The following is a 14,162-nucleotide window of genomic DNA, read 5'->3' as shown; positions in this document are numbered from 1 at the left end:
TTTGCTGCAGAAAAGAGAAGTAAAATAGGAAAAATGAGAGTGTGAGATTAAAGTAAAAATCGGAGTAAATATGGAAGAGGAAATAGAGTGTGAGAGTGTAAGGATGTAAGAATGTAAGTGAAAAAAAAGTATAAGAGTGTAAGAAGAAATAGAGTGTACGAGAAAAATGAGTGTAAGAAAAAATATAGTATAGGAGAAAAAGAAAGTTTAATAAGAAAGAGAACGTAAATAAAAGAAAAACTATTTCAATCAACCATCAAAAAAATTATAAAACACTAGTAGTCTTTTTCATAATTTCTGCCATAAATACTTTTAAAATATGAAAACTCGTCTTTTTCATAATTTCTGCCAAAATATGTAATGTTTCAAATGAAACATTATAAAGTTTAAAAGAAACCGAAACAGAAATAGGAACAGAACAATAAATTCTCGCACCATTGAATTTGATATGTGTCGCCTAAACATCAAATGATGTATGCTAAAATTGTTTTTGAAAAGTCAAGGTGGATGGATATGAGATTTTTCTTTAAACGAAAAGTCAAAAAGAAATCGTGAATGTTGTTAAACCTTTCTTTTGACAAACACCCAGGACCGGTGTAAACCATTTTTATAATTAAACCTTTATTGTTGAGATTATCATTTCTATAGCAGTTTAATTATTATTTCAATTGATAACAAAATATGAAAATACGATAAAAAAAAGTAAATATTTTGTAATTGTTAAGTCAATAACAGTTATTAAACCTTTGTTCCATTAAAATATAATATACTGTTTCTTTGTTACCGCTGACATTGATATTGTGATACAAAAACAAAACATTCTACTATCGAATATTCCCTTGATTTCTAATAATAATCCTGTACGGCTTTACAGTATCTCTTGTTTAGTGATGCAAAACATTGTAAAATTTTATTTACCGTATCTAACCATAATTTCACCAATCATAAATATATACTATATACTTTCTCATTTGTCTGAAACATAATTTCCTTATGTAATAAAACGTAGATACGTGCCAACATGCAAAACTATAAAAGATCTATATTAAAATAACTGAGTAACAAGTAGAGATTTGTCGGTTTAGTCTTATTCAAATGATAAGAAAAAAAACTTACTGGCTTATACATGAGAGTCGTTTATTGGCTGTAACATAATGAGAACTATACTTCCTTTGCTCTGATCACTGTATATATGAATTGATACGATCAAGCTTCTTGAAAAATGTCGAGCTAGTCTTAGAGAAGACATTAACTTGCAATCTTTATAGTTTAATAGTGAACATGTACGGAAAACCTTTTCCATGACATAGGTGCATGCCTAATATATTCTTCTAGTTTCGACTATTAGTCTATTTCTAAGTTGAATCATCTTCAATTCATTTCTATTTTTTATATAATAGAAGAGCGCTAAAATAGAGATAATTTTATGTTTCAAAGTATTCATCTATTATAGAAAAAGATATGAGTTGGAGATGCTCAGCATATAAAAATCAAAAATCATAATCCGTGAGTGGACTGAGTTTTTCTAATGTATAGAGTGACTATCATATCTAGAGTCAATTTGGACAGTATACTAATTTCATGAGGAAAAGAGAGAAGAGAACGGCCGATTCTCGGAGCATCTCCAAAAAGAAACTCTATTTTTAAGTTTTCAAAACTTTATATTTGGAGTTTAAATGTGTTTTTCTCCAAAAGAAAAATTTCAAATTTAACTTCAAAACTATTTGTATTTTATAATATGGTCCTTATATTTTTCATAACTAATTTGAATTCATAAAACTTTTGAAAATAATTAACACATATATAAACATATTACAACAATATTAATTAATAAAATATTATATTAAAATATAACATTATAAACAAAATAACTTAATTAATATTAAACTTCAAGCAAAATACTATATTATTCCATAAAATGATTTTCGTAATGCATATATGATCTACTAGTACATTTCGAAATAAAAATAGCTCTCTTCATTTTTAATTTGTAGATTAGAGATAAAAATTGTTAAAATCGGGAGATATTAATACTTGTAAATACATTAGATCATAACAAGAAAGTAAAAGAGAAACATAAAATATTACTAGCAGACTAACTTTTATCGATGATATTAATACTCGTGAATATATTCAATATGAAAAAGAAAGAATTGAACGAAAAGACATCATCAAAAACAACAACCATCTTAAATTACAAACAAAAAAATTGGATAGTATTTGGAAATTTTGAAGGTTCCGGATCAAACTTACCTGACTATTAGTGTTGTTGTAATATTTAAATATGTGTAATAGTTATATCTATGTAATTTTTAAAAAGTTTTTTTGTTAAGTCTTTTTTTGTATATTTTTGTTATCTAAATCTAGTTTTAAATATTTTAAATCTTCTTTTAAAGTTTTTTTTAATTTTATGTGTAAACTTAAATTTTGTAAACAAAACTTAAAATATTTATGAGATATAATTTTTATAAGGATTAAAATAATAAACAAGAAAATATTTATGAATTATAAATGTGATGTGTAATTATAGGGACCAAAATACAAATAAAAATATGAAACTTCAAATTTGAAGTTTTGAGAAGTGAAATTTCAAATATAGAGTTTCACTCCTCAAAACTTCAAATTAAAGTTTTTTTTTAGAGCAAAAAACTTCATATTTGAAGTTATAGAGTGTCTTTTGCAGATGCTCTCAACACTAATTAAACATATAAAATCTCACCTGTATAATCGGTAAATACTAAATACTAGTAATTGCAATGCCAACCCTTTGATTAGTACGGCCACGTAAGTGGAGAGAGAAAGAAATAGAAAAGGAAGGGACGACTTTTTAGAGAAAAATGAGTAAATGCTCTTCGCTGTCTCTATTAGTCTATTTGATCATACTACAGCGGTACAGCCACGTAAATGCATTTTCTTCTTTCAATATTTATTTATTTGTTTTTTTTTCTTTTTTGCTAAAATTTAAAATATTCGTTTATGGGCTTATTTTTCAAATAACTAAAAAAAAGTGAAATTAGATTTTTATAGCATCTCCAACGTTAGAGTATTTTAAATGAAGAGTTTAATGACAAAAAAGTAACATTTTGATGTATTTTTGCTTTTTATTTAAATTTTAAATTTTATTAAAATCTGATCAGTTACAGAATGACACTTGTCTCTAAAGATTGTATATAGGTCTTAAAAATTTTCTTTTGAAGGACCGATAGTTCCTTTAATATGTACTGTTTCATTATTTTTAATTTTTTATTAATTTGGAATCCCACTAATTTATCTCCTGTTGGACATGTTCTTTTTTTTTTTGTTAAAGTAAATTAAAAGTCTGTTGGACATGTTCTTAGAGAGATACCAAAGAAAGATAAGAAGAGAAAATAGAAAAGAGAGTATGTTTTTAGTTAGTGTATTTTGGTTTTTTTGTGTATATAGTTGGCAAATTTCCCTTTTTGTTGCGGATGACTTTCATTGGCCTTAAATTTTTTAGATGTTGTATCTTTAATTGTTACTTAAAGCATTTTAGAGGTTGTGTTAAAGATAAAGTTAATGTTTTCGCATGTTCACTTCACATGGTAAAGAAGCAAATTAATTAAAGAGAAAATTACCCAGATTAACTCTAATGTTTTAGTTAATTACTAGTTTAACTCTATGTAATCAACAAATCTGAATATAGATACATAAAGACCAAATAACCCCAATAATTCTACTTTACTACAATATTGCCATTATCAATTTAATTCATTAACAAATTAAAAACTAAAGAAAAACAAAACTTAGGTTTCAAAGAAACTCTGCATCTTTAGAAGTCATCTTCATACACTTCAAAGATCATTGTAATCTCTGATCACCCTATGAACAAAATCACCATAACTAGTTTTGTCGTCTATGGCTATAGCTTTACTTCTTGTTACTTTGTCAACACCAAATAACCAATTGTTTTTACCAAATATCCATTGACCACAAACAATTTTATTTGCACCATGAGTGAAAAAATAAAGAAATAAATGTCAATGCGAAAACGTTACTAACCTTGTTATGATCAAGGTGATCACGTGAATGAGTGTTTTGTAGATTAGGGCTTTTTTCTTTGTTTGGTTTAAATTACGTTTGATTTGGTGGTTTACATGATTTTGATTCAAATTATTGTTGGTTTGAAAGGTTTTGTTTTAAATCAATTTAAATTACTGGTATATGAAATAATTTCAGGATTAAATGGTTTAACCCGTTTTGCAATAACCATTCTGGTTAAGTGGAATTAAAAAAAAATCTAAGAATAAAAAAATCTGCTAAATCATAAATAAATCTAGGGCTTAAGCTTAAAAAAATCTGTCAAATTATAACAAATCTATGGTAAAAGAATAAATAAATCTATCAAATTGTAATAAATCTGTTGAAATTACGTAAAACTGTGGCTAAAGAGTAATAAATCAGTCAAACCGAAATTAAATCTGTTAAAAACAAGTAAATCTGTGGCTAAAGAAAAAATGAATCTATCAAACCATATGTAAATCTATTCAAATTAAGTAAATCTGTGGCCAAATAAATTAAATCTAATGATTTTTAATTAAATCTGTTAAATTTTAATAAATTTGTGGTTAAACGTGATAAATTTGTTATAACAAATCCGTGAAAAGCTTATTAAGTCTATAAACTTTAAAACAAATCTATGGCCAAAAAAGAATAGATTTAAGTTCGTGACTACATAGAAAGTGGACAAAATAAATCTGTCAGTGGCAAAATTGTAAATATTCGAAAAATGTAATAATGATATTTTTGTTATTACTGTTTTTGTTTTAAAAGAAAAAGAAATAAGGGTAATTTAGGTATCAAAACACAAACTAGTAATTAAAAAATTAGAGTTAAACTAGTAATTAATTGATAAATAAGAGTTAAACTAGTTTTTTCCTTTAATTAAATTCGTAAGAAAACAAATATAAAATTCTTTTTCAGCAAAAAAAAAAACTAATATAAAATTGATTTTTATGCGCTAGCGTTGGATTCGGTTTAAATACATGTGTGTGTCTTATCTCAATGCATATATATCCAGCCTGTATATATCCAAAGAAAGACCCATGTGACCTAGACGCTTTGTCTTTCTCTTCACCATCACTCTTTAGTGAAACCACCCTTGTAATAAGCAAACAACAACAAAAGCATCTAAAAGAGAAAGATCAATTTAAAGAAAGGAAATACTCTTTAAAGTCAAAGTGACTTTTTCAGAATACCCTCTTTGCAGAAATCCAATATTGGAGTCTTGCTAGTTTTTATATAGCTTCCACACATATACACACACGCACTGTACCTACCAATATATATATATATATATATAGAGAGAGAGAGAGAGAGAGAGAGAGAGAAAGGAGAGGATCAAGAGCGTGCGCGAGTAGATATGGGTAGACAACCTTGTTGTGAGAAGATGGAGGTGAAGAAAGGACCATGGACTCCGGAAGAGGACATAATCTTAGTCTCTTATATCCAACAACATGGCCCTGGAAGCTGGAGATGTGTTCCTAGAAATACCGGTCTTGATCTTCATTTCTAATTTTTATTTTAACCTTATTAGCTTATATATATATAAAACATATATACATGTATATATGTTTTCAGGTTTGCTAAGGTGTAGCAAGAGTTGTAGACTTCGATGGACTAATTACCTTCGTCCCGGGATCAAACGAGGAAATTTCACTGAACATGAAGATAAAACTATCATCCACCTCCAAGCTCTTTTGGGTAACAGGTATCCGACAATATTCCTTTAAGCAATTCCATTTTTATAAAATTGTACAAATATTTGATGGATGCTAAAGAATCTTATATCAGCGAGACAAAATCCAAAGTAATATAGTATAATTTATAGGAGCTAATCTACTCACTTCTAACTTGGTTTGAGTTGAAAGTTCATAAAATTTAATATAATATTTATTAGTCTCTCTGGTATCTCTTGTTAATCTCATAACATTCATTGGTGTATTAATGTTTCGCTTCAAACTTTTCTTGATATAATTCGATATCGTCTTTGAAAATCAGATGGGCAGCCATAGCATCATATTTACCTCAGAGGACCGACAACGATATCAAGAACTATTGGAACACTCATCTCAAAAAGAAACTCAATCTTCAGCGTCAAAATGGTAACTCCAACGACGACGACACCAATATGACAGAGATGTCGTCTTGTGATAACAACAACAACACCAACAGGAGAAGCGTCAACAAAGGCCAATGGGAGAAAAAACTTCAAACAGACATCAACATGGCCAAACAAGCCTTGTTCCAAGCCTTATCACTTGACCAAGCATCTTCATCGATCACTCCTGATCCCGACTCACCAAAGCCTCATGATCATCATTCTACCACCGCTATTTATGCCTCAAGCACAGATAACATCTCTAAGTTACTACAGAACTGGACAAGCTCGTCCTCTTTAATGCCTAACACTTCATCACTCTCCAACAACCGGAGCTCGAGCACCGGTGAAGGAGGAGTTCTTGATCATCAGTGCTCTTTGTTCTCACCGAATTCAGAATCTGGATCAGTTGATGAGAGGTTGAATATAATGACAGAGACAAATATATTCAAAGGTGAGAGTAAATCAAACGTTGACAGGGAAGCAACTAATAATGTTACTACTGATGATCCTGCAGGCTCGTTGTCTTTAATCGAGCAATGGTTATATGATGATCAAGGCTTGGTTGATCAGTGTGATGACGTACAAGAAGATTTAATTGATGTGTCTTTAGAGGGTAAAAATAATGGCAACAACGGTCAAGATTTGTCCTAAGAAAAAACTGTGGAGCAACTCTAAACGTATACCAACTACCAAGGGTAGGTAGTGTTGTGATCTTAGTGGCATTCATAATAAGGTTGCGCTCTGCACCCAAAGTCAATTATCGTTTAATACGTACTTATAAATTAGACTAGTAGAACATGATTACATTAAATGTTGTTTTCTGTTTTAAATAATCCTTAGTTATCTATCTATATATTATAACTAACCTTGTCATTTGTCAATGTCACACAATTTCGATAAGTTATTATAATGTTATTGTTCCAGTAAAGAAAAACGAGACATTATGTATCATGTAGACTTTTGAAATTAATTGATAAAAAGAAACCTGTGCCGCTGTACCAATATCAAATTGAAGAGACCGACTCATAATCTTCGATAAATCGTTATCGTACTTAACGTGTTGCCGTGTTGGTGATCTGGTACATAAAGTTAGCGTCATTGACTTTGTCAATTACGAAACAGAGCCTAGTTTCTATAGCCCATTTGAAACAATGGTCAATGGGCCTATCTATTACCCAATAATACTGGCTTGTTGATTCCCTCGTGTTTTGTTTTATGCTTATTAGGTTAAAAAAAAAACAGGTTTGTTCCACGAAGATTTTTTTTTAAAACGATCAGGAACTTCTAATAATTGTTATTAAAAAAAATTAAAAGTCAAGGATAGAAATTATACATTTTTAGTATTTGAATATATTGAATTGCTATTGGTTTATGAAAAAATATATAGTGTGAATGTGTGATAAAAAAATTACTTTAACAAAAAAAAAAGAGTGTGTGATAAAATAGTATATTTATAACTAAAACTTATTATTTTTATTATGTGTATAATATCTAAAATAAATATATTATATATTAATTAATTAATATTTTATCTCTACAATAAAATTTTCTGAACTTTAAAGAATAATATCCAATTACATTTAAAATAAATAAAGAAAATATCCAAAAAACTTTCATGCCATAAATTAAAAAATATAACTCATTCGCATAAGTTTTTTATAACTCATCCACCATAATACATTTCAAAATTACATATAAACTTCTTTTTTTCTATTTTTGATCTATACGATTTTTTTATACATTACTAATGAATAACATGAAATTTAAAATCAGTTTTAGAAAATTTTATTGATTCTTGTATCTTTCCAAAAAAAAAAATTGACTTATAGCAAGAGGAAATAGGATGGACAGTTGTACAAGCGTATAATTATATATTTCATCTTTTCTGTTGAAAAGGTATTAAGGTGAAAGTACAGTCTACGACTCTACGACTTATAAATCATACATATGTTCTATAAGTGTTTGAAGAGATTTTAGAAAACATGAGCATACACTCATAAGAATAAACTAAAACATAAAATTAGAGAGCTTAGCTACAAGAATGCTGAGAGTTAAGCTGATAGTTTAGTATACAGCAGCCATATTTATATATTTTTGATTTTTTTCGACTGAGAGGGAAAAGTTATTGGTGCCATGTACTACATTTCCAACTAGCTTTTTAACTGAACGAAATCTTACACATTGGAATCATCTACAACAATAGTTGTGAGATTACCATGTGGTGCAGTATCATGAGCAGTATCAGCCAGAGCATCAACAACAGTATTTGTCAGGTTTGTACGTAATTCTTATCTACATTGTATTAACATTTTGAAGCAAGACATAAATACACAACTACTTCTGCAATTATTATCTTCTAGTGCTCATATGCACGACTGGTTAAACTAGAAAATCAAAACTATTTTTTTATACTCTATTAGCTGTCCGGTCCGCCGCAGTAGAAATGTATTTAGTGATACAATGCGTATTTTTCTGAACAGCTATCATAGTGCATGACCTGAGTGGAATACTTTCCCAACAATGCCAAAAATAGATGAATCACGGGTGTTACCGGACTATCAGATAAACTACATAGACTAATCTCAAGTCCAGACTTTACACGTACGTAACTGTAATTTTCTTTCAAATTAAGTTGAACTTCAGAAGAGTTTTAGCACATTCTCAGATCTCGCACCAGTTGACCATAGCTCAACTGGTCAAAAGAAATATTGATTTTTACCATGAATTAATATGTCTCTTTCTTTTTTCGGCATACATTCTTTGAGCATATTCTATGAATCGAATAGCTTGAGAGAGAGTAAAAAAAAATGTGAATGAAGGATTAAAAGGACAGAAGCATGTGATGTTTAAGGACGGGCCTCTAGAAATCACATCGATACCATGTATCAAAAGGAACTCATCTTCACTTCAATCATTTTCTCAATCACACCTCTACAGTGTTAGATAAGCCAAAGGTTTCTTTTCGCTGTCTTGGTCCACAGCTGGTTTTGTTCATTTTTGGCCCATTTAAATTGTTTATTCTTCAATACGGATAATATTTTTAAATAATGGCATTGTCATTCCAATGTATATCCTAGTTCCTTCATCATGACCCCCTTTTATTTTAAAATTTGTGTACATATATTTAACTAGTAAATAGTCATTGAAGTTGAACTACACTAGAACTTGAGAAAATCTCGAATTTAGGGTTATTTAAAGGAACAATATTATAAAGAAAAGCCACTTACCATGGACCTTTTATGAGCTTTTGAATGGGCACTAGGGCTCTGCACGTCGGTCCATTAATAAGAAAAAAATAATTAACAAAACGAAAAAGAAAGTCTTTAGTGATAATCATAATAATTAGTGGGTGGGTCTTCTAAACATTGCACATAGGACTGTTCAATATGGCAAAACCGAACCGTACCAAACCGAACCGAACCAAACTGAAATAGATAATATGGTTTGGATTTGGTATATACCATACAAACCGAATGGATATGATTTTTAAAAAACCGTAGGATTTGGATATGGTTCGGTATATAACCGATAAAACCGAATAAACCGAATAAAACCGATCGAAAAATAAAAACATGTAAATATGTATATATTTTATAACAACGTATGAAAATCATAAGTTAATTTTTTTGCTAATAACTATTACCATATTTTTTACAGTAATTAAATAGTCCTGATTTGTAAAACACTTGAGCTATAATTAAATAACAATTCATCGCAAACATGCTTCTTATTTTCTTAGTCTTCTTTTGATCTTTTTGCTTTAATTTAGCATTGACTAAATTGAAATAAAGATTATAAATTTGATGATAACAATTGGTGAAAATTCTTCACAATTTTTTTTTATCTATAAGCGAATAGAGTTTCGTGTTTAATAGAAGAAACATGACTTTGATGAACGCTAAATATGAAAGAATATAATAACTTATTTTTTGTGCTTCGTGCTTCTGTTTTATTTTTTGTTTTTTATTTTTATTATCAAAATTTTGAGCTTTGATTTTAATTATAGATTTGATTATTTTATTAGATGATAGAAACATTTTTTATTTTTGTTCTTTTATTTAAACTTATAATATTTTTTAATAAATGAATGTGTTGACAACAAGACTCTAAAATTCATATAATATGATCCCAAAATAAAGAATTATGTTTTTTTTGGTATAAAACCGAATAAACCGAAAACCGACGGTATATAAACCGAACCGAACCGAAGTAAATATGGATTTAGAATGGTAGTTATATTTTACAAACCGAAATACCGAAAAAACCGAACCGAAACCGAACCGATATCCGGATTGAACACCCCTTGCACATTTACGAAAGAGCCAACCATCAACCAAAAATGCCGATTGTTCACCCAAATAAAACCAAATTGACTTGTTTTAAAAATAATATTATCATTGGTTTTTGAATGACGATTGATTTGCCATTAATGGGCCTTCACCAATCTCAACTTCAAGCTCTCCATGACAATGGCATGCCACCTAATTGAAAAGATGTTCCGATATTTTGTGCTGCACTCTTTAAAACTTTAGTTTATAAGGTTTATTTTTCTGGTTGTAGTTTCATACACTTTCAAGCTCCCGGAAGAGAAGAAAGAGACCGATCCTAATTTACAATGTCAGCCAACATAATCTACTTAGTTACTTATATTAACCTAGGGATATTATTTACGTGTCACTCTTTTCAACTACAATCTTATTACTAGTTACTCATATTAACCTAGGGATATTAACTTGTACATTGCAAATAACAACTAGTACAATCTTTTTTTTAATATTAGGAGGTTCAGGGCCGAAGCCTGTAATCTCCTAAATCCGAAATCACAGCATGTTATATTAATTTTGTCTCAGCGGTCATTCGAACTAGTGACTTCTGACACAATGATCAATAAACTACGGCATGTATTTCAGTAAACCGAGAAGAAAATAAATAACATTGGTTTGATTATAAATTCGTGTAGTTTCGGACCATAAACTTTGTATAAATGCAATTTTTTCTCAAGATACTTGGCAAAGTAATTAATTAAATTTATTTGAATAATAATCCTACCTTTCATTTTTACTCAAGCCAATATATAAAAATGAATACAGTTCAAAATTTCTGGAGATTCACGATACGCTCTAGCTAAAAAAGTAGGAATATAAAACTCTTTTGAATTCAAACTATAGTAATAACAATAATTAAACTAACATTGTCTTTTCCAACAAATTCGAGTGGCCACTTAGATGATGCTAAAAGCAGCCAATACAACATTTTTTATTCACAAAACCAAATCTTTTCTTTTCATGGCCATATTGATTTACATTAATATTTTATTGTAGTTGCTTCGGCCTCTTATTTCGATTTTTTTTATTTAACTAATTAGACAAAAAAACACACAAGGTGGTGGTGAATAGTGATCTAGTGGTAGGCGGACTTCGAGTGCTAAGCAATCTGAGTTTGAAGGCACTCCATTACAGTTTACCATGTGATCACACGGATATGAAGTTATACTTTAGACCTCATTTGAATATCCAGAGTGTAGTATTTTTAAAACCGGACCGGATATTTATTTGGGTTATGGTTAAATATGGTTCGATAAGATCAAATCTGGTTCAATAATATGATTTAATATATTATTAGTGTGTAATCAAATTTAAAAGTAATATTAGTATATATAATACATTATCAAAATATAAATGAATATAGAACATAAAATATTATAAATATAAACTATTTGTTTACATGGATGATTTATAGATTTTGATAGTTTTAATGATTTTTATCAGTTTAATAATTTTGAGATCCATTTTGTGACCGGTTTATGGTCGAACCAGTTATTAGACTCAACCCAACTATGTAACCGATTCATGATCGAATCCGATCCAACCATCGGATCGGTCCGATTTTGAAAACATTGCCGGAGTAAAAATCCATGGACCGCACTATTTATCTGGAGATTAGTTTTTATCTGAGATGCCCCCCCCAAAAAAAAAACTAATTAGGCAAAAACCATTAACCTAGACGATAAGCGAACATGATCCGATATGTGGACCGTCTGCGATACAAAAGAGATTGCGTACACTATTCTACAAAGAGACACGTAATAATATAACATTAGTGGAATTAGATTCAGCCAACTATGGCATCATCAGCATCCTCAAATTTCTAACTCAATTAGTCTCTCATTTTTTATTGGTCTTTATACATACTAGATGATTCTAGAATGCATTTTAAAATTTTAAATATACAACATTTTTTGTAAATTACATGTAAGACAATGGTTAACGGTTTATATATTAATTGACACTTCCTGAAACTTAATTGAATGGAAATATCTTATGTTATATATACATTAATTTTCGTTGTAAGAAACTATATATACATTTTCAAGTTTAAGCAATTTTTAATCACACGTTCAAGCTTCTATCAGAGGTTCAATTATATTCAAAGAAAAAAAGAAGAGAGAAGGCTACAGGCATGTATTGGAAGTTGTACTCGAACTATAAAACCATGTTCTGAACTAAATAAGAGGCATCCTTTACAAATTATCTCATATATCGTGTGATGTACTGACATATGCTTCTTGCCTGTTATATACTGACTTGCGATCCTATAGTTAAGCTCAACGACGATGAAATAAATAAATCCGATAACATTCTCCTAATTATAAAACAATTATAGTTTCGATCAGATATAACTTTTAATCAGTATAATATCGCACATGTATTACTCATTCGTATGAAGTTCATATCACGAACCATATAAAAATCCAAAAGCTAAATTTGTAAAATAAATTAACTATTGTTTACATCACAAACAGATATGTACAATATTTTTAAAATACATACAGACCGGTAGTATGTGAGCTGTGGATATACACATCGATAACCATTTACAAATATATATATCACTTCACCTTTAAAAATCAATCGATAAAATCCAAATCACAGAAAAATAAAAAAGTTGAATCATCGAAAAATCAAGCGTTAGGTGGAGAATACTCACAAACAACCTCCGTGTTGACCTCCTTCCGGTGAAAATTCCGGTGACAACCACAAGCGGCACATCTCAAAGAATCATCGGTTCCTTCAACGCCGGCGGCCATAAACTCACGGCAACCGTCGACGGCGTAACCTCCGATGTTAGCAGCGTGATTCTTCTGACACTCCACGTAACGGATGCTACTGGTCGCCGATGAAGAAGTAGTAGTCCAAGACGACGAGGTGTTGGAATTTCTTGATCTTTGCTTTATTACCACTTGTCTCTTCTTCATCACGATCTGTGAAACCCTAGTTTTTTCGATTTATTATTCTTGAAATTGGAAGTGGCTCCTTTATGAAAACGAAGTGAAGACTAGATGGTGTGTACCTGCCCCTTTTATAAACTAGTTAGGCCTGTTATATTATCTTAACCCTAGAGGGAGTGAAGACTCCAAGTCATTTTGCAATTATATTTATAATACAATTATATACAACTAATAAATATATTAATATATTTTTAGTGATTAGAAGAAGGTTATAAACTAATAAATATATTAATATATTTTTAGTGATTAGAAGAAGGTTATAAAATGTGGAATCCCCTTGGTCTAGTTCGAGTAAGGGTTCATTTATGCTTCTACATTAGGATGCCTGAGTTTCGAATCCCATCAAAGGCGGATTATGCAGATTTATGGAAAAAAACATACAGGAGATCTTCGGCATGGCGCAATGAGTACCGTCAGACATGGATATCATAAGACGGCTCAAGATGATGCAGTCAGACGTGAATCTTCATAAAACGGGTAAAATTGCTGGTGATAAAATCGTCCTGTAATATTTCATAGTTTGTAATAACATAATTAACCATCGACGAAAAAAGAAGAAGGTTATACACTTTTAGGCCAGACATTATAGGGCAAAGTTAAAACCACAAAAATTAACTTTTTAGAAGAAGAAAAAAAAAACATTTAAACGCGATTTAAGCTTATTGACTTTCAAGATTCATATAAAATAATATATGTTTTAACCAATCGACCAACTTGCGTTAGTTATATAGAAATCTATATAAGAGATTATAT

At 29.7% G+C, this 14,162-nt stretch overlaps 2 protein-coding genes across 3 annotated transcripts; one reads left to right on the top strand and one right to left on the bottom strand.

Moving 5' to 3' along the window:
* The first annotated feature begins 5,035 nt into the window (after positions 1 to 5,035).
* Positions 5,036 to 7,021, top strand: LOC106387232 (transcription factor MYB96). 2 transcript variants are annotated; one of them, XM_022700492.2, is made up of 4 exons: positions 5,036 to 5,513; positions 5,599 to 5,728; positions 6,019 to 6,537; positions 6,636 to 7,021. In XM_022700492.2, the coding sequence occupies exons 1-4, from the start codon at positions 5,381 to 5,383 to the stop codon at positions 6,667 to 6,669; spliced, it is 816 nt and encodes a 271-aa protein (XP_022556213.1). In that variant the 5' UTR covers positions 5,036 to 5,380; the 3' UTR covers positions 6,670 to 7,021. The 2 variants fall into 2 exon arrangements, with proteins under 2 accessions (XP_022556213.1, XP_013682505.1); XM_013827051.3 differs by having other exon boundaries at positions 6,019 to 7,021.
* A 5,844-nt stretch (positions 7,022 to 12,865) lies between these two features.
* Positions 12,866 to 13,521, bottom strand: LOC106386349 (mini zinc finger protein 1). The gene has a single exon (XM_013826202.3). The coding sequence runs from the start codon at positions 13,374 to 13,376 to the stop codon at positions 13,083 to 13,085; it is 294 nt and encodes a 97-aa protein (XP_013681656.1). The 5' UTR covers positions 13,377 to 13,521; the 3' UTR covers positions 12,866 to 13,082.
* Between the last annotated feature and the right edge of the window lie 641 nt (positions 13,522 to 14,162).

Source organism: Brassica napus, chromosome C6 (genome assembly GCF_020379485.1).
Source record: "Brassica napus cultivar Da-Ae chromosome C6, Da-Ae, whole genome shotgun sequence".
Classification (NCBI taxonomy): domain Eukaryota; kingdom Viridiplantae; phylum Streptophyta; class Magnoliopsida; order Brassicales; family Brassicaceae; genus Brassica; species Brassica napus.
This window is presented reverse-complemented; position numbering and strand designations above follow the sequence as displayed.